The sequence below is a fragment of the Petaurus breviceps genome, unplaced genomic scaffold (assembly GCF_028583685.1).
Source record: "Petaurus breviceps papuanus isolate PSGF00001 unplaced genomic scaffold, PetGlider_PUasm1.0 186, whole genome shotgun sequence".
NCBI classification, from domain to species: domain Eukaryota; kingdom Metazoa; phylum Chordata; class Mammalia; order Diprotodontia; family Petauridae; genus Petaurus; species Petaurus breviceps.
Genome location: NW_027185798.1, coordinates 48,445,536 through 48,472,258, shown reverse-complemented (window position 1 = coordinate 48,472,258; position 26,723 = coordinate 48,445,536). Strand labels below are relative to the sequence as shown.

At 40.1% G+C, this 26,723-nt stretch overlaps 1 protein-coding gene across 1 annotated transcript in view; it reads right to left on the bottom strand.

The window, feature by feature from the left end:
• The window catches only part of AKNAD1 (AKNA domain containing 1), a 39,790-nt gene that overhangs the window by 1,138 nt on the left and 11,929 nt on the right, over window positions 1-26,723 (bottom strand). The window contains exons 6-16 of the mRNA XM_069090482.1: window positions 24,978-25,125; window positions 23,619-23,824; window positions 22,726-22,858; window positions 17,274-17,380; window positions 16,436-16,495; window positions 12,168-12,277; window positions 10,439-10,540; window positions 10,231-10,341; window positions 8,786-8,866; window positions 3,321-3,405; window positions 1,208-1,343 (exon numbers count right to left, since the gene is read on the bottom strand). Of these exons, the coding sequence (XP_068946583.1) occupies window positions 1,208-1,343; window positions 3,321-3,405; window positions 8,786-8,866; window positions 10,231-10,341; window positions 10,439-10,540; window positions 12,168-12,277; window positions 16,436-16,495; window positions 17,274-17,380; window positions 22,726-22,858; window positions 23,619-23,824; window positions 24,978-25,125 (1,279 nt within the window). The remainder of the gene's footprint in view (window positions 1-1,207; window positions 1,344-3,320; window positions 3,406-8,785; window positions 8,867-10,230; window positions 10,342-10,438; window positions 10,541-12,167; window positions 12,278-16,435; window positions 16,496-17,273; window positions 17,381-22,725; window positions 22,859-23,618; window positions 23,825-24,977; window positions 25,126-26,723) is intronic.

Genomic DNA, 26,723 nt, shown 5'->3' with positions numbered 1-26,723 from the left:
GGAAGGAAGGAAGGAAGGAAGGAAGGAAGGAAGGAAGGAAGGAAGGAAGGAAGGAGGAAAGTGATTGCTATGTGCCAGGCACTATGCTACAGGAAGAGAGATTTCTTTTACCTAGAAGTGAAAAAGGGAATGCAGATGAATAAGACTAGTCTGTAAGTTCCTCAAGGGTCCCTGGTTGGTTTGGTTTTCTTGTTTGTTTGGGGTTTTTTGCCTCTTTTTTGAATCCCAGCACAGATCTTGGCACATAAAAGGCACCTAATAAGTGATTATTGACTGACTGAAGGCTTCCTGGCAGAGATGGCCCCCAAGTTGGGTTTTGAAGAAAGGGAAAGTTTTCAGCAGGTGGAGATGTGAGGAGATGGAAGAGTCCATTCTAGGAGTGGAGGGCCGTGTGAGCAGACACAGAGAGAGGAGAAGACCTGAAAGAACAAGGGACAGAGAGTAGTCCAGCTCAGCTGGGAAAAGAAATGTATGAAGGGGAATAGTATAAAACAGGTTGGATAGGTAGGCTAGATAATAGCTAATAATAAGAAGCATTTATATGGTGCTTTGACATTTGCAAAGTACTTTAAAATATTACCTCATTTTATCTTCCCTGAGAGGTAGGTGCTGTCTTTATTCTCGTTTTACAAAGAAAATGAGACAGAGAAAGGTTAACCTGCCCAGAGTCATACAGCTAGTAAGTGGTTGGGGAAAGGTCTAAACTTAAGACTTTTTCATTCCAAGTCTCACCCTCTATCCACTGTGCCACCTACTTGCCAAGAGTTAGGAGTTTTTATTAGTTTTGGTAGACAATGGGGAGCTACTGAAGGCTTCTGAGCAGGGGAGTGATATTATCTGAGCAGTACAGACATATAGACACACGAGTTTAGCTGATCAGAACTCATGGCTTGAATGACAGTGATTGCAGAAGTGAAGAAGACCAGCTACAAGTGATATATTGCAGAGGTAGAAAGGCAGGCCAGGATGTGACAAAATCCCTGAAGGAGTGTTGGCTTTGGGTGAACCCCAACAACTCTATGACTGACTGGTCCAAGCAATTTAATTTCCCTTTAAATTCATTGGTTTGCCAAAAATCTGAGGCAGTGGTGCATTTTCTATTCCTCCATACACTGGGCTAGAAATCAAAACTCTGACTGTGCCTGAACCTAAGGGACAAAACCAGTGAGCTGGGAGGACACTCGGGCGTCTGCATCAAAATCCTCACCTCAGAATCATTTCTGTGGATGTTTTGGATGCTGTACAGGGCTTTGTTTCCAGAAATCCTGCAGGAGTGGCAATAGGGAGAGTTTCCAATCTGATCACTGATGCCTGGGCAGTATCTGGGAGTCTTAAGATTCCATCTGGAAAAGAAATGCACAAGATAGACACCACTGAGCATCAGCTTCTCTCCAGAATCAACCTCCCTCCCTCACTGCCTCCCAGCTTGGTGGCTGCTTCTTCCTCCTCTGTCAGGGCTGTGATTAGAGTGGGGCTGCAGTGGTTCCCCAGACGGGGTCATTCACTCAGTTTCTCTTGCCCTTAGAATTCCACTGTGGCTGATCACAAACCAGAGCTTCTAAAAAGATTCACTTGCAATGACCATAGAGTATTTCCTCCAGGACTGTTTGTCCTTCCCTTTGGAATGGACAGAAGGGGAAGAATTCTTTAAAAAGGTTTTCATTTAATATCCATCTTGGTCCCATCCTTCCATCCACTGATTAGTCACAAAACCAAGAGAAAGAACTTGCCAACTATAGTTACCCCAGGCTGATGTAATCTAGTAAGTGAGAGTCCAGGTGGGGGTGGGGACATGGGAGGAGGCTGCAGAGAGGAAGTGGCTGATGGCCGCAATTAAACAGAAATCTCTTCACCTGTCTTGGTGGACTCCCCAGAATTCTGATAGTGGACCTATCCCTGTCCATGGCAACAGTCCACAGCATGGAAACCGAGGCTACAAGGACCTGCCCAGCCCTGAATTTCTCTCCCTGCCCCTCTCCTCTCTCTCTGGCCTACCATGACACCATCCTTAACTCCTGTCTGACCTGAAATTCTCATCATTTGGGGGGGTTCCTTTTGTTTAGACAACAGAAGGAAGAAAAAGTGTTTTGGCCTGAGAGGCCCCTATTTTTATATTTATATTTAAATAGCTAACATTTATAAAAAGCACTTTAAGGTCTGGAAAGTGCTTTACCTGTGTTAACCCTCATGAGAACCTTGTAAAGTAGGTGCTATTATTACCCCATTTTATAGAAGAGAAAACTGAGGTTAAGGAACAGTCACATAGTTCTTTCATTTCAAACTCAGGTGTTCCCGACTTGGGTTCCCTCTTCTTTATCACCCAGCTGTCAAATGGGAGCTCCTTCTCCCCTCAGCTCATTAGACTATGTGAATTTTATCATATTAGATGATTGTCAGAAAGGTACTTCCTAAAAGGCACACACCAGCATTAAGGAAACAAGCTATGTGATTTATTTTTCTTCATATTCCTTTTGGTTTTTGTTTTGCTTTTTTGAGGGCAGTTGGGGTTAAGTGACTTGCCCAAGGTCACATGGCTAGTAAGTGCTAAGTGTCTGAGGCCTTCCTGACTCTAGGGACTGTGCTCTACTCACTGTGACACCTAGCTGCCCCTATCTTCATATTCTTTAGATAAATTTTAATGTCCACGAGAACATGGTGTTAGTAAGCCTTGGGTAGTAAAATACAGACTGGAGAAGGAAATGGCAAACCCATCTAGCATCTTTGCCCAAGAAAACCACATGGAGAGTATGGTCTATGGGGTCACAAAGAACAGCACCCAAATGAACAACAATGACAGCAAAGCATAGACTGAAGGAGGCCAGGCTCCTGGCACCAAGGTGTCCTCCAGTCATTCAGTCAACAAATGTTTATTACGTGTGTACGATGTGCCAGGCATTGTGCTAAATTCAGAGGATGCAAAGGAAGGCAAAAGATAGTCTTTGCTCTCGAGAAGCTCACAGCCTGTCATAACAGATACTTTCAGCAAAAGCATCTTCCTGTGCCAAAGTTACAATCTCCCTGAATATGATCATGGAAAAAAAAAAGGAAAGTCCCTAATTCTTTACACTTGTTGAGACAGTAAGGATTTCTGAGCTTGAAAGGCAATCTATGTACTCTTTAATGATAACCAAAGACATTTGAGAAGAAGAGAAACTTCTAGTTTCCATACTAATAAGCTATTTTCTTATTTTCTTCCTGTGTCTTAATTTCTTTTTTGCCACTGATGTTCACAATGATTTTTTTAACCAAACTGGACACATTCATTCCCTGCTATCAAACCACAATCCCCAAAGATATTATGAGTCTAAAATATCACTTACTTCTCAGCAAGGATCATTTCATCTTGACTTCGGGAGGATTTAGCAGTAATTCTTGGGGGTTGGTGTTTTTTCTGTTGTGAACTGACTGAAATAATGATTGAGATTAGATTCAAAGTATCAATAATAGCTCCAATGAGAAGCTTTCCCTGAGGTTTAAATTCTGGAAAGAAATACTTTCAAAAAGTTTCTCCATTTCTAACAATGACTAACTACATGGTTACAAAGACAAGTATATTAAATGAAACACAAAAGAAAACATAGAAAGAGACAGAAAGAAGGTCCATCTTTGTGTGTCACTGTATTAGGTGCCAGGGATAAAAAAGAAATATTCCCTGCCTCCGAGGGGCTTACATTCTAATTGGGGTGGGGAGGAGTGTGCAAAATGTACACAGATAAGTCACAAGATAATTGAGTCGAGAGAGAACATGAAAGGGATCAGAAAAGGCTTCCTGTAAGAGGTAGCACCCACATTTAGCCCTTAAAGGAAGATAAGAATTTTAAGAAGTAGAAGTGAGGAAGAAGTCAGGGGGACAGGGGAGGATACAGTCTCTGCAAATGGATGGAAACAAGAAAAAAAATAGCCGGGCGGGGGGGGGGGGGGGGGGAACAACCTGGTGGTGCAGTGAATAGAGAACCAATTCAGGAGTCAGGAAAACCTGAGTTCAAATCCAACTTCAGACACTTACTAGCTGTGACCCTGGGAAAGTCACTTAACCAAGAGAAAGGAAGGAAGGAAGGAAGGAAGAAAGGAAGGAAGGAAGGAAGGAAGGAAGAGTCAAATTCAGAAAACAGGAAGTGGGCCAGTCTGAAACACAAAATTCTGTAAAGAAGAATGTGAAATAAGCCTAGAAAACTAGACTGGGGTGGACTTTGAAGGGTTCTGAAGGCCCAGCTGAGGAGTCTGAGTTTTATTATAGAAGTGATAGGGAGTCACTGAGATTTCTTAAGCAAAGAAGTGACATGGTCAGAGTTGTATTAACTTAGGAAGACTAATTTGCTAGTCATTTGGAGGATAGACTGGAGGGAGGAGAAACTGGAAATAGGAAGAGCAATTAGAAGACTATGCAATAGTCCAGAGGAAATGCTAGAAGGACCTGAACAAGAGACATGAGGGAAGTCAAGGAAAGGAAGAAAGATCATGGAAGGATCAGGTGAATAGTTGAGAAGGTCAAAGTCATCATCCATGTCTTCTTTGTTCCTACCTACCTTCACTCTTCTTTCCTTCTTTCTGCTCCCTTCTTTCTCTCTTCAGCCTCCTCCATTCCCTATTTGTCACCACTCCTTCTCAGAAGGATACCATTTGACAAATAAGAGAAGTTTACTTCCAATACAGAGGCACCAGGCAGGAGAAAGAGAGGAAAAACTCATAGCAAGTCATGGTGGTCTCCAAAGTTCAACTAATAGCAATAATAAAATTGGCAAAGGCAATCTGTTCCCTTCATTATCTTGGCCAATAAGGAGCCCCAAACAAGCATTTATTGAGCACTTACTATGTTCCAGGCATTGTACTAAGCACTGGGGATACAAAGAGAGACAAAAACAAGATTTCTGCCTTCAAGAAGATTGCATTCTAATGGGGGTGACAACAGGTAAATAATTATATGCATAAAAGACATATTCAGTGTAAATGGAAGGGACTAGCAGTGGGAGGGACCAGGAAAGGTCCCTTGTAGAAGGTCAGATTTGAGCTGAGGAAAGAATATAACATCCCCCCCCTTTTGTTTCTTTCTTTTATTCTTTTTTTTTCTTTTTGGAGGACAATTGGGGTTAAGTGACTTGCCCAAGGTCACACGGCTAGTTTCTGTGTTAAGTGTCTGAGGCCGGATTTGAATTTGGGTCCTCCTGACTCTAGGGCAGGTGCTCTATTCACTGCACCACCTAGATGCCCCCCAATTCTCCCCTTTTCTACACTGCCTCAACAAATGTGAGATCTTTACCCAATGACCAACACATTGATATGTTACTGGTAGAACTAGATGATATTAGTATTGACATTTCTATGATAAATGAAACCAGAAAATACAAGGAAGCTGAAGTGAAATGGAAGCATGACTCACTGATCCTTTTAGGAGAGGCAAATAAGAGTTGGCAGCATTGGGTTTTATCGTATACTCAGAACCAGTGAGAAGTGTAATTTCATGGGAGACTTGACCAGCACATCTTGCAATACTTGTGGTGTGCATAAGCAAACATGATGCCATGAAGCTAATTGCCACTTGCATATCAATATCTGTTACATAGGATGAAAATATAGAGAAATTCTTCAAAAAAGTTGATGAAATCTTCCCGACCAAGTTAACATATATCTTTTTTTAAAAAAATAGATATACTTAATGCTTGGTAAGTTCAGTGTGAAGATGAACATAAAGAAGAATGGCGAAAATTATGTTGGAAAACATGATAAGAAATGAAAGAAGCTAAAGGTTTATAGACTTCAGGAACTTCACACTTTTAAGCAATGAAGAATTCAAAGAGAGTCAGGAGCTACTAAGATGTGGTCAGCACCATAAAAAGGAAATTCATTTCAGGAAGCGAATTAACCACAGAGTAAGTGAATTGGAGAATTGGAAGGGACCCAACCCATTGTGGAAAAGAATCTCGACTATGACATCCCTGACAAGTGGTCATACATCCACTGCTTGAAGACCACCAATAAGAGGAAACCTGACACACCCCAAGGTCTAATTCTTCTTTTGGACAGCTCTGATTGTTAGGAATTATTCCTGCCATTAAGTCTGTTTGCCTCTTTGCAACTTTCACTCATTGCCCTCATTCTGCCCGTTGGAGGCAAAAAGAACAAGTCTGATCAATTTCCCTCCTCCCTTCCTCCCCTTTCCTCTAACTTCTCCACCTTCCCCCTCTCCCATTTAATACTCCCAATTCCTTCAACTGATCTTCATGGAAAATAGACTCAAGGATCTTCAATATTCTGATTGTTCTCTCCCAGTTTATCAGCGTCCTTTTTTAAAACTATGGCACCCATAACTTAATACAAAGCTCCAGATGTTGTCTGACTAGAGCAGAGTACAGAGGAACCATCACTTCCTTCTTCTTGGAAGCTATGCCACTCCTAACGTAGGCTAAGACTGTAACAGCTTTTCTTGGCAGCCACATCAAATGCCTGACTCATGGGAGTTTGCAGTTTGATAAAATCAAAGATCTTCAGACAAAATGTTTTCTAACTATGCCATTCTATACTTGTGGATTTGATTTTCTGAACACAGAAAAGTCTACATTTATCCCTATGGGATTTCATCCCATTAAATTCAATCCAAGGTGGGGGGTGGAGCCAAAATGGAGGCACAGAAGCAGAAAAATTCTGTATGTCCCCTCCATAACCACCTCAAATACCTATAAAAAATGAATGTACACAAACTTTAGGGCTACAGAAGTGACAGAGAGAAATAAACCTCCTGCTGAAGACAGCCCAGCAGGTTGACAGGAAGGGTCCATCGCAGTGCACTGGGAGCCAAGCCCAGCACCTCATGAGTCCCTGGTTTTAGCCTCAGGGAGGCCGCTACCAGCCCCAGCTGAAGGGACTTTGGGAGAGTGGATCATCATCAGCTGCGGCAGTTTTCAGAATTATCAACCCCAAAATGCCAAAGACAAGGTGAGAGTTCAGTGTGGACTTTGTGGGGACAGGGGGTCTGGGAGTGTGGTCCAGCCTCTGCCACCCTGAGGGAGAAGAGGCTGAGGTGCAACCACTACCACATGGCTGCTTCAGAGCTCCTGGCCTGCAGATTGTAGGGGGACCAAGCGACCAGTTTGAAGGGTAATCACTCTTGCTTTAACCTGCTTGGATCTGGATTTCTGTCTAGGGTGGAAGTCCTGGGGTGCATGACCAGTATGCTAGAGCCAGTGGAGGCTTCTGAGAGGACAGCCAACTAATATCTCTGGCAGCTGCGAAAACCCCAGAGATTTGCGACAAAGCTCTCCTCTCTGGAAGCAGAGTTCTACTGTGGCAAAAAGCTCAAAAGTCAAGTAGTTGAGTGGCAATATGAGCAAGCAAAGGAAGCAAAGCAAGCGCAGCAATCCAACTTTGGACTCCTTTTTGGGGGACAAAAAGGATCAAAACATGGAACAGGAGGAAGACAACAAAGTCAGAACTCCTGCAGCAAAAGCTTCCAAGAAAAATATGAATTGGTTACAGGCCATAGAGGAGCTTAAGAAGGATTTTGAAAACCAAATAAGAGAAGTGGAGGAAAAATTGGGAAGAGAAATGAGAATGATGCAAGAAAATAATGAAAAGAGAGTCAATAGGGGCGGCCAGGTAGCAGAGCGAGTAAGAGCACCGGCTCCAGTGTTGAGAACACCTGGAGATCGAATCCCAGGCTCAGACACTTAGCACCCACCCAGAAACACCTGGCCGTGTAACCTTGAGCAAGTTACTTAACCCCAATTGCTTAGGGGCAGCCAGGTGGCTCAGCGAGTAAGAGCATCGGCTCCAGTGTCGGGATGACCTGGATCAAATCCGGGCTCAGATACTCAGCACCACACCCAGAAATAATAACTGGCTGTGTAACCTTGAGCAAGTTACTTAACCCCAATTGCTTTAAAAAAAAAAAAAAAGAAAGAAAAGAAAAGAGAGTCAATAACCTGACTGAAGAAAATAACACCTTAAAAAATAGACTAACTCAAATGGCAAAAGAGGCTCAAAAAGCCAATGAGGAGAAGAATGCCTTAAAAATTCAGTCCAATGTTCTAGACCAGCGTTCAGCAAACTACAGCCCTTTACCAAATTTGCCCTGTCACTAGTTTAAAAAATATATATGTTTTTATTGATATGTTCTGTTTTTTACATTATCATAGTTATCGCCAGCATCCTTCTGCCTCCTAGAGAACCATCCCATATAGCAATTACTTTTTAAAAAATCAATAAAAATGGTGGATGGGGGGGGGGAATTAGCACAACCAATTATCTGAATGAATCACAAAACATGTGCAATGTATACCACCTATGTACCTCCCATGTCCACAAAGGGATAGATAAGGGGCATTTTCTTACAGCTCTTAACTCAAGATGTTGTATGAATTTTGTTATATTCACTTCTGATGTGTGTGTGACTTTCCATTTACATTGCTGTAGTCATGGATATTGTTTTCTTGATTCTTCACTCTGCACCAGGTCATGTAGATCTTTCCATGTTTCTCCATATTCATCACTCATCATCATTTTTTATAGCACAGTAATGTTCCATTGCATACATGTACTACAATTATTTATCCATTGCTTAATCAATGGGCATCTCCTTTGTTTTCAATTCTTTGCTATCACGAAAAATGCTGTTATAAATATTTTAGTGTATATGGGGACTTTCTTCTTATCAGTGGTTTCCTTGGGGTATAAGCCTAGTAATGAAATTTGGGGTTCAAAAGATATGGACATTTTAGTTTAGCTGCAGCTATGAGCAGCATGGCTTGCTTAACCGACCCTTATATTTAGTGGTGATGAATGAGTGACTCACCAGGCTTGCTTTTCTCAGACCCCTTTGAGCGTTCATTTTTTGGTTGTTCAACAAGATTTTTATCCCATTTTTGATGTGTAGCTATGGAGCAAAAAGTCAGACACCCATTTCAGTCATGACGATTGGTGAGAGATTAAAATTCAATTTAAGTTCTTCCCTCCCTTTGCCCCCCCCCCCCTGCCCTGAATCTTCTAGTGAACATATCCTAGAACAAGGGTTTTTAACATTTTTTTTGTCATGGACCATATTACTCCTCCCCCCACCTTCAGCGATCTGGTGAAGCCTGTGAACCCTTTCTCAGAATAATGTTGTAAAATGCATAATATAAAATATATAGGATTGCAAAGGAAACCATTTATATTGAAATCCAGTTACCCAAATATCATGAACCACAGTTTGAGAGTCACTAACCCAAATAAGTTAGTCAGTGGTGTTTTGACCATGGGATTCTACCAAAAGCATAATATGAAGTTAGAAATCAGCGCAAATACTACAAACATGAAATTTTGGATTGGAATCAGCTGACAAATTGATTGTGGAGGGGTGCCCCTTGTTTTGGCAGATGTAGATGACAAGACTGGCAAGTTAAAACTTGGCAGCTACAGTCCCAAGCCAAAAAGATACATTTTTTGGAAAACTGAAAATAAAGAATTATCACATAATTTCCCCTCCATCTTAAAAAAAAAAAAGCCAAGTCACAAGAGGCAATAAGTCTGTTTTGACCCTTGATTCATGATGAATTCCATCTTTAGCTATACCATCAATTCTAAGGCATGATGGGTATGATACTTCTTTTAGGACCTATGATTTCCACCAGTACAGATACTCCTTTCATTGACACAGACTGAGATTCCTTTATGATTGAATAGATGATCTTTGGGAGCTGCTATGGCCAAAGCATTAATTATCCTGACTCCAATTTGGTGATTAGATTTCCCCAATTTAGGTAGGCTGCACTGTCTGAACTCAAACACTCTCCAGCATGGTAAGACCTACTAAAGTAGGAGCCCCATCGGCAAGACCTCAAAGAATTCAGGTCACCCCACCCCAGGATGAGGAGGCATCAGAGCTAGACTTTAGTGAAGGAATGATAACAAGGTAGCAGGAATCCCAATAATGATAAAAATCCTACCTTACATCTGTATTGTACTTTTAATTTTTGAAAGCATTTTCACATTGGCCATTCCTTTCACATTTCATTTCAAGACAAGTCCAGAAAGTGCTTCCTGTCAGCCTGGGGTTTAGAGCCCATACCAGGCAGGTAATAGTCAAAAATCAATATCCTCAGAGAGTGAAATGTTAGAAATTAAAGGTGACTAAAAGGGAAATGGGGGCTTCCCAAGGAGAACCTGTGGTGTAAAATATATTCCATAGTACCTTATCTGTCTTGTCAGGCATATTGATATATAAAAAAATGAAACCTTTCAGGCCATCAAAGTACTTACAAGCTGAAGTAAAGCTTCCATTTCTGCTTAAAGAACAAAACCGGATAAAACCATCACATTCATTGAAGTGTAAAGGATTCTGACCTGTGCAGTTGTATTTATAATGGAATTCTGAAAACAGGAGGTGAAGAAACATCCTTTAGGCCTGCTCAGATCTGTGCCCCCACACAAAAAGCTGGTTTTTTTTTAAGTACTGAATCCATCTTACTTTTTTCCTGTGATTTGTGGTGTTTATTCCTATAATTTATACATTCACCAACTTTTGAGGTATCCGAGGAGTCTGAGAATACTCTATCTCCTGCATCTGTACCTTTAAAAGTAAAAAGAATTAAAGCTGTATCACACTGGGGCAGAGATCTGGAAGGGGCCTCAGAGGCATTTAGTTCAGTCCCTTTATTTTATGGATGAGAAAGCTAAGACTCAGGTATGCTACTCTCCCAAAGTCACTACAATAGCAATCCTCAGAGGCAGGATTTGAACTCAGGTCCTCTTTGACTCTAGAGCCAATAGTCTTTCCACTGTACCATACTAAGCTCCTCAAGGAGGTTTATTTTTCTGCGTTGTATTTATGCAAAAACAATTCTGGGAAGAGATTTCCCAATAGTAAGAGTTAAGAATTAGAGATAAAAACTTTATAATTGTATGTTACTAAAGCAGACTGCCCATCATCTATCATGGTACAGAAAGGAGAAAAACCAAAGACTACTCGCCTGAATCATCTACTGAATATGGTACAGAATACTAAATATGCCAGTGGGTGCAGTAGATAGACCACTGCCTGGAATCAGGAAGACCTGAGTTCAAATTTGGCTTCAGACACTTACTAGCTGTGTGACCCTGGCTAAGGCACCTCGTCCTATTTGCCTCAGTTTCCTCATCTATAAAATGAGCTGGAGAAGGGAATGGTAAACCCCTCCAGTATCCTGGTCAAGAAAACCCCAAATAGAGTCACAAAGAGTCAGACACAACTGAAATATCGAAGCAACAAAAACTGAATATGGAAAGGGTTTCTTTTTTAGTTGTTGGATTGATGGGAAGCCCCTGGCATGTGTCATTTGTGATTCTGAATAAGCTCATATAAAAATTTCCCCCCTAAGACATGTATTGCCAGATTGACATTGCCAGATTGACAGGGTTATATACACGTTGACTAGGTACAGTGTGTCTCAAAAGTCTTAGTGCAGCTTAAACTGTATTAAGACTTTGGGGACAAGGGAGCAGCTAGGTAGCGCAGTGAATAAGCACCGGCCCTGGAATCAGGAGGACCTGAGTTCAAATCCAGCCTCAGAAGCTTAACACAAAAACTGGATGTGTGACCTCGGGCAAGTCACTTAACCCCAATTACCTCTCCCAAAACAAAACAAAACCAAAAAAGACTTTGGGGATACCCTGTATTTATAAAGAAAGGAAATGAATGGAAAAAAGGAGAGGAGAAGAAAGAAGAGGAGGGGACCAGAGGGAAGGGGAGGTAAAGGGAGGAGAAAGGCAAAGGCAGCTAGGTGGCTCAGTATATTCCTTAGGGCTGTTATGGGAATAAAATGGAATGATATTTGTAAAACATTTCATAAACTTTAAAGCATTACATTAATGGTATCTATTATTAAGATGGAGTACCCCGGGGGAGGACAGAGGAACTAGAAAGGGATAGAGAACCAGAGCATTTTCATTGCTTATTGGGTGTGTGTCAATTTATTTGAATCTGCTTTGTCAAAGATTAAGGGTTTGGGTTAAAATTTTACTCCTTCTTTGTAAGTCTATTTAATGGTTCATAATTTTTAAATGCACATAGATGTCTTTATGCGTCACCCTACTCCATAAGTTTAGACAAAAGTAGTCAGCAAACTGAAATACACAATGTGGAGACATACGAAGTCTTGAAAGGGTCCCACCATTTTGAGAAAAGCAAAAGTCACTATGCTGGGGGTATTTCTACTTACAATAAGTGGGATCAGACATATTAAGATTCATTGCCTTTTCTTGAATGATGACTGAAAACCTTCCGCATCTGGACTTTCTAGAATCATTTTTTTCCTCCTTTTTTTGGTTCCTAAAAAGGTAGATGACAGCCCACAGGCTTTTAGTAAACTGCTTGTAATCATTATAGGGAATGTATTGGTCACATTGTAAGCTGTCTGTTTTGCTTTCCACTTCATTGTGGAAAACTGGAGGAGTAGGATTTTCCATATCCCTGTCCTGCCCATCCTACTCCCAATTTAGTAATTCAACAAGAAATTGTATCCTGTGCCATTGGCTTTTAAAAAAAAATCCTCTACAATGCTCCACAGAGTTAATAATATCATAATAAAAAGAAAGGAAGGAGAGAAAAGGAAGAAAGAAGGAAGGGAAGAAAAGACTCTATAGACAAACCTAGAATTTTAAAATTTGGATTTTTATTTAATATACTTTTAAGAATTAAAACTTCTATAAATTGAAGAATTGGCACATGCACCAGGATTATACAGGCCCTTGTGAACCATTGATTGCTTACAATCTATAGACATTAGCAGAAAGAAAGAGACTGACAAAGAGGGAAGCGTGTGTGTGTGTGTGTGTGTGTGTGTGTGTGAAGTAGATTAGAAATGCACTCCCAAGGATTTAGAAGTAACTTTACAGTGGTTACTTATGATTTCAAAAAACCACTGGAGGGCACTAGACAGTAGAAGAAATCACATGTGAAAAAATAACTGCCCTAAGATTCTCAGCCCTCCTAGATGGGAGAATGAAGGCCTTGTTCACACCCCAACTCTTCCCTGGGAATAGTAATTACTTAATCCGATCTCTGACCCAACCCCAGAGATGTAGAGCTTCTGTATGCAATCCAAAGGAACTGTACACCCATTCAGTACCATCTGTGGCCTTTCTTAGGGACCTTCGGAGGTTCACTGGGACTGCCTGAGTTGGCCTGGGTTGTTAGCCAACTGGTCACTAAGGATGGAGGGTCAGACCCTTCCATTCTCCTTTGTGAATTCTTATTCATCTTAAGTAAACTGAGAATCACCCCTCCCCCTTCAGTACCTAGCTCAAATGCTACCTTTCTGATTCTCAACTGCATATGGCCTTCCTCCTCCCTGACTACTGAGCACTTAACAGCCCCACACTTATTTGTGTGTATTCTTTGGATATTTATTCTGTACCTACTCACACCTGCTCTTCTTCTTGTGGTTGTCAGCATCCCCCATTAGAACTTAAGATTCTTGAGAAGAGCAATTGTTTCATTCTCTGTCACTTGAATCCCCAGTGTCTACCACATAGAGGGCATTTAATAGATGTTTGTTAGTTGATTAATTGGATTGATTGGATTGGATTGCCCATGGAGGGAACCACCGAGAATGCATGGATGGTGGGGCAAGAAGCTTGGGGATGGACTGTAGAACTAGCTTGAGAGAAGGAGATGAAGGCATCCAGCTGCTCTGACATCTTGGGTCTCCTGCAACCAGGACCTGATTTATTTTTTTTTATTTTATTAATGCCTTTTGGATAAATGTTTTCCTTCTTCCTTTCTTCTCATTTCCTCTTTTCCTTTCTTTTTTTATGCCAGAATCATTTCCCTCCTCAAACACCCTCCTCCCCAGCCTTTGAACCCTCCTATATAATAAAGAAAAACATTTAAGCAAAACCAACTACAGACATAGTGACTATGTCTAACAGCATGGATCACATTCCCCATGGGTAGGTAGGTCCCTACCTTTCTTAGACTCCTGGCTAGGATGATAATACATAAAGGCACGAGGCAATCAGGAAGCCTCAGACAGCAAAGGGGCTGAGGACAGAAGTCCCTGGTCAGGCTGGGTAATAAGGTAGGATACAGCTGAGACACGTCATCATTGACCATACCCTTTTGGTAATTCCCTCCCTCCAATACCAGACCCTTTCCCTGCCCTCAGAAAATTCCTTCCTCCTGAGTCACTTGTTTTCACACTCTTCATTCTCTGTCTCCACCTCCTTCCTTTTGGGCATTTAAGCACACTCTTCTTAAAGGAGAAAAAGCTGGGAAACACTGAGCTTAGACCAGTCTGACAGACAACGTCTCTCTCCATCCTCTGAAACAAGACGTGGGCAACAATCTGACTCTTTCATTTTAACATTGGACATAATCTTCCTACTTGGGGAAATGAGGTTTTTCAATATTAACAGATAGGCTAGTGTTCTCTGATTCTCCAAGTTTACATTAGAAATAGTGGAGAAAGATAACTGAGTTTAGTTTATAGCTTGAAGTTAACTTGCGAATGTCTTGAAAACAGCATCATCAGCATAGTTTTGCATTAGACCAGACCTGCACAACTTAGCAGTAGGTAGGGGCCAAAATTAAAATAGGTTAAACTTCTTGGGGCCTCAGATAGGTTAGGCTAGAAACAACGATGATGTTTAGTTGCTGTGGGACATGTGACAAACAGAAGAGAGTACACAGTGACAACCCTACATTTTTCATGGATGGCCCGAAATCCTTTGGCAGGCCACATGTTGGACAGGTCTGCATTAGATCCTATCAGACAATCTAATCTTTTATGACTAAGGTCTTGTAGATTGAGTGATTATGAGGCTGTAATCTATTTTGACTTTGTTAAGGAATCCCGCCCCCCCCTTCCACCCCAGGCATATTTACCAGTTAATGAAGAAAATAGTATCAGTGTCACAATGATGATAAATTAGGGTTTAACTTGTAGCATAAGAAATTGGGGTCTGACATGGAAAGTTCCTGCTGGATTAGGATTTTGTAGTTCTTATCATCCAACGATTTTGGAATGGGTTACTAAGGCAAACTATAGAAAAATACTAGACTTGGAGTTCATCAATCAATTAATCAAGTATTTACTAAGCATTTACTGTGTGCCAACCCATGTGCTTGGTACTGGGAATTAGAAACCAAAGAATGAAATGATCCCTACATGCACAGCGCCCACATTTGAGTGGGGGAGACAATAAGTACACATACATAAGTAAACACATACAGCACAAACACAAAGTGAACAAATATTTAGAAAGCAGTATAATATCAGATATTCTGGGAGAGAGGGTACTTGCATGGGGGGCGGGGGGGGCGGCACAGGAAAGGTCCCATGCAGAAGAATGTGCTGGAGCTGTGTCCTGAAGGAAGAGAGGAGCTTCATAAGGGAGAGGTAACAAGAAGTGCTTTGAAACAGGAGATAGTATTATATAGGAACAGAAAGAAAGCCCATTTGGCTGGATGCAAGGAACAGGATGGGGGAAAATGTCCAGTGAGTCTGGAAAGTCAGATTAGGGCCTTATTGTGCAGGCCCTGGTGGACAGAGAGCTTGTAATGTGAATGTAAATTTTAAAGATCTTCCCTGCCCCTAGGCTAAAGTGCACCTGAAGCCTGGGGTGGGAGGCTTGTTTTTCAGTAGATACTTTTTGATTGGTCAGTGGGTCAATAAGGTTGTTACATTCTCTGAGCCAGGAGAAGGCTATATAAGCCCTGATGTGTAGCTTTGTTTGGGGACTCACTTTGAGAAGTGTTCTGTGATTTGATCTGAATTCTGGGAAGCCGTTGTTGAGAGTCCCCCGGCTTTGAAAAACCCAGAATGTGGAAACCCAGATGTTGACTGGGTATGGATGTAATGGTTGGACAGTTTGGAAATCTGTCTACTTGATGTTTCTGTCTTGATAATTATGCCTGTATACTTTGAGGTTCAGGGTGCTGACCTTTTCTCCTGAACAAGGTAAACGATATATGTCTGACTGATTAAAGTAAGCTTGTTAACCCATTTTGAGTTGCTTTCCTTTAACAAAGCAGATCCAAGAACCTGTGGTAGCTGCAAACCCTGAGGATGCTTGGGGTGCTTGCTGCTACAGAGCTCTGGACATGAAGCCAGGAAGACCTGAGCTCACATCCAGCTTCAGACACTTACTGGTCCCTGCCTGCCTTAGTTTTCTCATCTGTAAAATGGAAATAATAATAACACCTACTTCCCAGGGTTGTGGTGAGGATAACCCTGGGTGCCCTCCCATGGTGAGGATAAAATGAGATATTTGTAAAGTGCTTTATTAATGCTAGCTATTATTAGTGTGGTGGTGACGATAGTGATGATTTTAACTTTAAAAGTCAAACACAGGAATTCACATCTCATCCCAGAGGAGATAAAAAGTTACTAGAGTTGCTTAAGTCGGGGAGACAGAGAGAGACAGAGACAGAGACAGAGAGACAGAGAGAGACAGAGAGAGAGAGACAGAGAAGATCAGAACTAACCTGAGGTCTCTGTCCCAATCCTGGTCCTTCTTCAGTACTAAATACTCTGTATGGTCGGAACTAGAAATTTGGAAAAGAAACAGACAACTCACTGAATGTCTAAAGAGTCAAAGAAATATCCAAACTATACTTATGGGTGATAAAGTATATCCCCAAACAAATCTGAATCAAACGGGTCTCTTTATTAAATAAAAATGTAGGGTAACTCAGTGAATAGGTATTATTAATACTAATATTCAAAAGTAGGGCTTAGCTGAATCCTGTCAAGCTGAATTTGAGAGAAGGGCCACCCCAGATGACACATGGTTTTTTTTTAGCCCAATAACCCCTTTGCCACTTTTTAGAGGAAGTAACTCAATAGAAAGCTTGTGACATCAGCAGCACATTCCAGGGTTGGAATGTTTTCTAACAGGAATCTTCAGGCTTTCAAACCTAGTCACATGCCTTCATTGGACAATTAAACTAAACTTTGGTATTAGTCCATGATGCATCATTAATTAGATTTCAGGAGGTGTGCCTGCCTCAGTGGAAGACCCACACAAACAATAATGTACCCACACATTAAACTAATTTGATTGCCCTGATACATATTTCTAGAATGACAATAAAGATAACCTTAACTTAGAAACAAAGAGCCTTTCATTTTAAAATTACAGCCTCTGACCCACATTCTCCCTGGAATCATCTCAATACTGGCCAGTGTCAACCCTTGTTTCACAGAAAGGGGGAAAGAAAATTTGAAATATGATGTTCAAGGCCTGATGTTCAAATGGCTGAGTTGGGTATTTGCTATTGCATAATTCCCTCCTCTTTGGTGATTCATGGGCCAAGCCCTTACCTTTCAAGGAGTTCATGATCAGAGTGCCAATCTTGCTTCAGTATAGATTGCTTAATGGGCTCCAAGCTTCCAGGATCATTGTCAGACTCCAGAGAAGAGAAGGCCCTCTGCACCCCAAAGCAAAATACATTGGTTTTAAGGACACTGACTCATTCCCATTGCTTCATACCTTTTTTTTTTTCTGAATAACAATGACTCATGTGAGTTCATAGGATCATGGGATTTAGAGCTGGGAGGCACCTTAGAGCTCTCTAATACACCCCCCTAATTTACAGGTGAGGAAACTGAGGCCCAGAAATGCAAAATGACTTAAGACTAATATAGCTAGTTAAGTAGCCTCTGATTACTGACAAATGGAAGTGGAAGGAAAGAGAATAAGCATTTATATCATACCTATTTTGTGGCTGTCATCGATCCTTACGAAAACTCTGTAAGGTATGTGCTATTTACTATCCTCATTTTGCAACTAAGCAAACTGAGGCAAACCAAAGTTGCAACTTGCCCAGAATCACACAACTACTAAATTCTGAGGCCTATTTTGAACTCAGGTCTTCCTAACTCTAGGCCCAGTTCTCTATCCACCGCACCACCTAGAAATTCCAATATGCTGTCTTGGATCAAAATCTTACAGCCTGAAGAGGTATGGCAGGCAGGCTCTGCCAAGTTTAAATGTCTTCACCGTTGTCAGATCTGTCACTTCTGTTTAGAGGTACAAGATTCTCCTGCCACTGGTAACTCTCTCTGAATCTGACTTTTTAGAATGAGTCTCGGCAAGGCCAGGAACCTCCATTCAGGTCCAACTCTGATGCCTTGTAGGGGCACCCAGAGTAGGTCCTGTGTTCTTGAAGGTCAGACCAGCAGACCACAGACTCTTATAGGTCTTGCCCAGCTGTAAAGTTTGTACCTGCAGGACTTGGGTCAGACTGCCAACTATGGTCCATGCTAACTAAACACAGTAATATTTATCACTAGAAGGTTAGCTGCCAGGTGATGAATATTTTTTATAAGAAACTCAAACTCAAGGATTCTCTACTACAGCAAAGGATCAGTGACTTTGGAATGGCTGGCATTGTATTCAAACCCTGCCTTCAATGCTTAGTGCTTATAAGTAGTGATTTTAAACAAGTCACTTAACCTCCCTAGGCTTCAGTTTTCTCTTCTGGAAAATGAGGGAGTAGGACTAGATAATCTTTGAGATTCCTTCTAGTCTTAGACACCTATGATCCTTTCAATTAATTGCAACTGGGTAAAGATGTGTTTGCAATAGAATATCTTTTGCAAAAATCTGCCTGGTACCTTCTAAACCCCTCATTCAAGATGTCTTCAATGCATGTGTAAGTTATTCTCATAAAAATGCTACATGGATGGGAACTTCTAGGGCTGTATCCCAAAGAAATCATACAAATGGGAAAAGGACCCACATGTACAAAAAAATTTATAGCAGTGCTTTTTGTGGTGGCAAAGAATTGGAAATCAAAGGGATGCCTTTCAGTTGGGGAATGGCTAAACAAGTTGTGGTATATGAATGTAATGGAATACAATTGTGCTACAAGAAATGAGGAACAGATGGAGTTCATGATAACCTGGAGAGTCTTATATAAACTGATGCTGAGTGAGGAGAGCAGAACCAGGAGAACTTTGTACACCATTACAGACACATCATATCTGTGATGACCGATTTTGACAGTCTGGGCTTCTCTCAGCCATACAAGACTATAAGACAACTACAAAGGACTCATGATGGAAAAGGCTATCCACATCCAGGATTATGGAGACTGAATGCAGATTGAAGCAAACTGCTTGCTCTCTTATCTTTCTTGATGCTCTTTCCATTGGTTATAATTCTTCTTTACAACTTGACTAACGTTTAATGTGAAGGTATTGTAGAACCTATATCGGATTATATGCCACCATGAGAGGGAATGGGGGAGGAGAGGAAGAGAGAGAAAATTTGGAACTCAAAAACTTGTGGAACTGAATGTTGTAAACTAAAAGCAAATAAATATTTTAAAAATGTTATATGGATGCAAAAATATGCTTCACCTTTTTCTCTCTTTTATTCCTCTAGCTTTGTATTCATTTGATTTTTGTTCTGAAAAAAAAAGGCAATGATCTGACTACACAGAGATGGTTAATTCAGGAATGACGCTCGCTTTGAGTAACAAGTCACATCTGTTTATGTTAAAATAGAAACAATTGGGAGTGGCTGGGTGGTGCAGTGAACAGAACACCAGCCCTGGAGTCAAGAGGACCTGAGTTCAAATACAGCCTCAGACACTTGCATTACTAGCTGTGTGACTTTGGGCAAGTCACTTAACTCTAATTGCCCTCCAAGCCCCCCCCCCCCAAAAAAAATAGAAACAATTTACTTTTATTGTGATATTATTCACTGTCCACAATCTCTCAGGTCTTCTCTCAAATAAAGTTTTCATCATGTATAGATGTGAAGCTTCTGTGTAGTGCACAAAGGTTCAGTTTCTCTCATTCCTTACATCTGAGCCACTTTTTCCAAAATCTTTGACACTGGGCTTACCTATATACACTTTAAATTGAAGCCCCCAAATATCAAAACATATTAAATTTGGAAGGCTTTATCTGCTTCATCTTAGAATTTTTCTATTTCCTCATCATCTATGAGAGATGCTGGTATAAAAGCTGAAATGAATTTCATGAGGGAGGAGTCTTTTTTCCAAATATTGATCATGAACATGGCAAAATGCTGTGACCAAAGCTGACCAAATTTCCCATGATATGATATTTCTTGACCTCCCACTGAACTACCTTGATTGCCTGACTTTAGATTCCATTTGGGGAAAGGTAAAAGAAGCAAAATTAGTCTAAGACTTTTTTGATTACTCTTCCTCCATTGAGGTTGGTGATAGAAGCTGCCATGTCTCCTGGGAGATGACCAGGAAGCTATACCTTAGAAGGAGATGATAGCCCATCCATTGTCCATGGCCTGCCCAAAGTTCAAAACACAGGGTCCACACAATGTGCTAGAGGCCTTCTTTGCTTTCTCCCAATATCTCAAAGTGTAGAAGAGCCCTCTGGTTGCCTTCCTGCGATTCCTTGTTCTTAACAAATGACCAGTTTATCTTCTCTTCCTATCAGACAATCCTCTAATGGCATCCTTTACTCTTTTTCTTTTGTGGGATTCCTTGTTCATTATGTGTTATAGCCTGTTTATACTCACTGTACACCTCTCTGTTTTTCTCTGCATGATACTTATTTTATTAATTCTTTTTGAAAACAATAGTGTTCTATCTTGCTGCCATACACTGATACCAATAAAATGTTACTATTGAAAAGATGGGCTTTTGCTTTCATGGGAAGCTTTAGGTAATTAAAAGTTTTGCAATTTTCTGAAAGCAATCCAGCCTGCTGTCCTCCTCTCCCCCTGCCCCATATTCTTCACTTATCTTGAGGCTCAATTCTCTGTCCATCTGTACCATCTAACCCAAATACACACACACACACACACACACACACACACACACTGTTGGACAAGTCAATTGGCATTCTTCATCCATTTGATCTTTCCTGTGTGGATGAACAGGTCAAACTCCTTTTAGTGATTAGAGATCTCTTTTAAGAGGCTCTGGAAAGTTCTGGGACCTGATGCAATGAGGACAATGTTATCTGTAAACAGGACCATCTGGAAGGCCTCACCATCCCCAGGGCACCCCTCTTTGACTTGGACTCTGTGCTGGCTCTGACTCTCCTCCATCCCAGTGGCAAATATTTTTGATAAGTATACATCTCCAAGTCTTATGACTCACCTGGTGTTTATTATCAAAGGGTCATTGAATAGGGTAACTTGTATTCTTTTATCTTCTAAAAAAATCATGAAATAGTTTGATGCATGGGAGACACCTTGTTGTAAAAGAGTTTGTAAGGATGCCTTTTTTTAACTGTATCAAAGGCCTTCTAATCAACAAATGATCAGCACATTGGGATCTTCTAATCTCCACATCTTTTAATTAATAATTAAAGGATAAAAATATCCATTGTTGCAATCACTTTTGAATAAGCTTGTTTGTTTCCCAACTGATTTCTTGAGGATGTTCTCAATTCATGTATATATGACTCATAAAAATGTTGTGTAGCTGAAGAGAATAAGTTGGTAGTGATCTCTAAATTGTTTTTTTATTTTAGTATTAATAAAGTTCAAGACTTCTTCCACACCTTCAGTGTCTTGCCCTTCTTTAGATACCTTGGGTATCAGTCCCTTGGCACCCTACAGACATTATCCAGTCCAGATGCCTCTTCTATCTTTGATCTCTTTAGTGCCATTTTCTACCTCCTCCATGAGTATTTCTGGGGCTGTGACGTTAGCGTTCATGTGAGATGGTTTCACCATGTTCACCCTTAAATGCTCTTGGGATGACTTTGCTTAGTTGGTTTTCTTGCCAACCTTTTTTCAACTGGTTTTACCCTTGATTGTGTCTGTTTCTTTATGAGATAAAATCCTTATTCTTTATCCTTCCTTGTAAAATTTTACAAACAAATTTCTATTTTTACCTAGTGTTGCCTTTGCCAACCATCTCTCTCTGATAAATAAGTATTATATTTGCTAAGAAGCTTTCTATGACCTTCTAGTCTCCTTGTTGAGGCAATTAATTTACATTTTTAAACTTCTGGATGAAATTCTTATAGTCAGATTTTATGTGATTTCTGTTACCCATTTCTCATTTTTGACTAAACCTTTATTATTTGGAGTGATTTAAATTAGAAACCTGAGGGTTTTGTTCTCACTATTTCCAGCTGGTCCAGTTGATTGGAGAATGAACTGAGACTTATGAAATTTATCTCTGAGATGTAGAAAAATGAAAAATTGTTAGCAATGGGTGGTACAAGTCATCAAGCCTGCCCGTTACTTTCTAACGTCCTCATCCCTACTACAAGAATATTGTCAATGCTTGTATTGGCTATTCTCATAACCTAATTTTAGTGCCATGGAGAACTACAAACACTTCATATCTATCCATTTATCTATCTATCTATCCATCCATCTCTCTATCTGTAAGCTCAGGAGGGAAGAATTTGAGGCAGTGTGGTATGGTGGAAAAAGTGATGCATTTGAAATCAGATGACCTTGGTCATCACAGCTCTTTCACCAGCTACATGTGTGGCCTTGAGCAAGACACTGAACACATCCTTGGACTTCTCTTTCCTCATCTATGAGTAAAATGAGAGAGATGAACTTGGTCACCTACAAGATCCTTCCCAACTGTAATTGTAAATATGATTCTATAACTATGACCCCTGAGGTCCCTTTTCCACTTTGGAATTATATGAATCTGTGACTAAGTGATCTTAATTACACCAACTTCAAATTCACATTCTACAAAATCAGTTGTAGTTACAGAGTCAGTTTGGAGAGAAAGGAGAATAAACAAGCCCATGCCTTGAGAACGACTGAACTAACAAATCCCATTAACCAGTCTCCTACCATTAAATCTGCTGAAAGCTTCACTGCCAGCCGATTTGTCTGCAGCCGTGACAGCATTACAACTTCTTCCTTGGAAGCAAGCTTTGAAGCATCTTCATTGAAAGCACTGTCCCTCCTGGGCAACCCTAGGTAGCTAAGAGAAAAGCATTTGGAACCATGTTACTAGAGGCTCCTACAGAAAGCAGTGGTCAGTCCTTAATGGGTCCTGAGAATCGAGCCCATCCCTTGGAGCCTCTGCCTTTGACTCCTGCTTCACTAACATTTCTACTTTATGGCTTCATGACTGACTCCAGAATGTCCGATAGGCAAAGAGATTCTGGTTCTCTTGATATTTAAAGGGGCCGGTCTGATGCTTCACTTCACTTGGTGCTGGGATGAGACTCTCATTCCTACCCAACAGAAGAAGACTCTCATTCGTACCCAACCAAAGTTTGCCTCACAGCAGGAGGAAGAAGCCCTTGATCCCAGACCAAAATCCTGACTCCCATTCCTATGTCCCTTTCAGGTTTACAAAGTACTTTCCTCTCAACACTGGAAAACAGGTAGCAAGGTTCAGAAGGATCAAAGGACTTGCTCAGCATGACATAACAATTAAATGCTACCAACCAGTCTCCCAGGGGTTTCTCAAAGACAAAATCAGATCATATTTGTAAAGAACTTGGCACATAGTAGGTGCTTGATAAATGTTTATTCTCTTTCCATTTGTTTGTAACATTTCCAAGTTACAAATGGTCTCAGGCAGACTATCCATGCCATCTTCAATTTATAAAATGTCAAAAAAATTTGCTTTGCCAGCTTGGACCCTCTTTATATACTAGGGAAATACTATTTAAGGAAGTGGGTCTCCATTTGAGCTCCTCTCAACTTCAGGAGCTGAAGAAAATAATACTCACATCTGTGGGTAGAGTTCACAAAGGCAATCTTCTGAGGGAGCCTCCTGGATCTTTGCTGGAATGATTTCTCTCTTATCAACACTTTCATCCTTTGACTTGAGAAAAGGGATAAGAGTGATTCCTTGACCTAGTTTCCCAAGGTCAAGAAGTTTTATTTCATGCTCAGATTTTCCTGAAGGATCATGCCCATTTTCTTGTATTGGGACCTGAGTGAGAACAACAAAAAATAATAACTATTAGACTATTCAAAGGTGGAAGGCAAAATAAATGAAGACAATCAGAGTACTCTAGAATTAAGACTTTTTATGTGATGCAATCAATGATTCTTAAGCTCTCACCAAAGACCACAAAACTTTTAAATTTTAGTCCAAGATTGTATTGTTAAATATAAGGAGGAATGCTGACTTTAAACCATTTTCCAGGCAATTTAGAAAATGAAAGTGGGTTGAGATTAAAATAAAAGGACAGTTTGAAAGCCCAGAACCCTCAAAATGTAAAGAGCCTCAGAAGAAGACCTCCAGGATGTCGGGTTTGTTCTCTGTGGAGAATTGATGAGAGAACATGGACAAGAATCACACAAGACAAGAAGGAACAGAGGGGTTGATACCTGTACCTGTGAAGGAAGTGCCCACATCAATGAAATCACAGAGCCATTGAAGAAGTATCCAGATGATTCAAGACTCATAATTCCAATTTAGACTAAAATTCTCAGATAATTGAAGCAAAAGGGTGGGGGAGGAAATGATGAAATAAGCAATTGAAGCAATTAAATCACTCGTTCTCCATTTCATTTTGCACATATGGTTACATACATGTCTCAGGGAAAAGAACTGAGAAAATGAAAGATCAAAGGGAGATTCTTGGGAAATTACATTTCCCTCTAATCCTCTGTCTTGAGTAGCTGAGACTGACACATTTGCAGAGTGTCTCTGACAGGTTCTCCTTAGTGGAAAAGCTGAGGATGTACTTTGCCTACGTGCCATTCCCTCCTACATAAGTTTGACTCTACTATAAAACTGTTTCTTCTAGGAAACTTCCACAAGAGAACTTGTCACTATTTTCCCTGGGTGGGAGTGGGAGGTAGGAATAGCCTTTTCATTGGTATTTCATCTGCATGAACTGATTTTGGTCTCATACTAGTCATCCTAAAAATCATGGACTTTTTGAAGACAAACATTTAAAATAATTTCTAAGACCTCAAAATTTCTGTTTTAGGAAAAATGATTCATGGGACATTTGAAAGTTAAGGTCTCATCACAAAGAAATAAAATAAGCTCCATCAATTCCATGAATTAAAATCCTACAACACACAAAGATAATTTTCCTAGTAGCAAATTATATAATAAATCGCTGGATTACCTCATTTAGGAGTGGACATAAGGCAAAGTCTAAAACATCCAGAGTATCAGAGGAACATGCAAGAAAAGAACTGGATGTGCTTTCATCAATTTTTTCTTTGACATTTTCAAGGAGCATTTCAACCTTAAAAATTTCACCTTCAACTTTTCTAAACAAGTAAGAAAACAAATATTACATTTTATATTGCAATTAAATCTGATATAACCTCAATATAATTAAATCTGATATGTCTACAGACATATCCAATAGTCTGAGCATTTTAATTAATAAAAATAGTTTATGAATATCATACAAGTTTTATCATAGTTCACATAGATATTGCAAGTCTGCAGAAAGAAATTACAAATTGGCCCATTCCCTGATGAGGATCCTATTTGTAGTACTGTTGCAAAGATTAGGGCTCTAGTCCTCACTCTAGCCTCCACCACTTCCTAACTAACAAGTCACTTAATCCTTCTGGGTCACAACTGCTTAATTTGTAAAGTGGGGATAATAATATCCTATCTGCCTGAAGGTAAAGAGCTGGATAGATCAGATTTTTTGGATGATAATTTTTAACTCTAAGACTTCTCATTCTCTAACAAATAATTTGGTTAGCTTGAAACTATACCTTTATTACAAATGTCCATAATATGAAAATATTAAATTAACATGAATCCCTGACATGAAACGTGAGACTGAACAATTCACAAGTGTGAAATTGGAGCACCTTAGCTCTTACTGACATTAATGATAGTAATGAACTAAAATAATCTTAGTTCAAACATCAAATAATGATGAAAACACAAGTTCCAAGACTCTAGGCATGTGTGAGTGGATATGTATATATTTGTATATATGTATGCATATACATATGTGTATGTAAATAATACATACACATTTATATATATATATATATATATATATATATTTGTGTGTGTGTTTTATCTTTATTTCAGTTAAGGTCAAATCCACAATCTTGGTCCTATTTACAAGCTAATGTTATTGTTGAGTTGTCAATCATGTCTGACTCTTTGTAACCCCATTTGGGGTTTTCACGGCAAAGACACTGAAGTGGTTTACCATTTCCTTCTGCAGCTAATTTTATAGATGAGGAAACAGAGTCAAACAGGGTTAAGTGATTTATGAGGGATAACCATTTGTTAACTTAGATGAGACGCTACCTTTTGATTACTGTTATTAACTATTGTAAACAAAATTGAATGAGAAGGAACTCTACTCTCAAACATGAGATAAATGAAAGATGAATATACTTGTATGGTCCAAAAATATTTTCTTTTACATAAGCAGAGGAGGGAATGGCTTTAATAAGGACTAGTTGATTTAAAACAAAGAATAAGAATAGCAAATAGAGGAAAGAATATAGAACCAGGAGTCAGAAGACCCTGGGTTTCAGTCCTTCTGTTTATGTGTGACCTTAAATAAGTCATTTTAAATTTAACCTAAGACTCAGTTTCCTCATTTGTAAAATAATCTCTTTCTCACCTATAATAGAATCATTTCTAGTCCCCCAGTACTTGTCTACTATTACACCTCATAGATGTAAAATGCTGTTTGTCTTTTGTTCTCAAAGAGAACCATGACATCAGGGAGGTGATGCAATGACATGCAAGTGAATTGGATTTAAGTGAGAGAGGACTGTGCAAAGTCGCCAGTATTACTTTCTCTTCTGGAGTCATCTGGGTTCAATGGTCAGATATCGATCAGGACAACTAGTGATGGCCCTGGATACAGTGGGAGACCTTG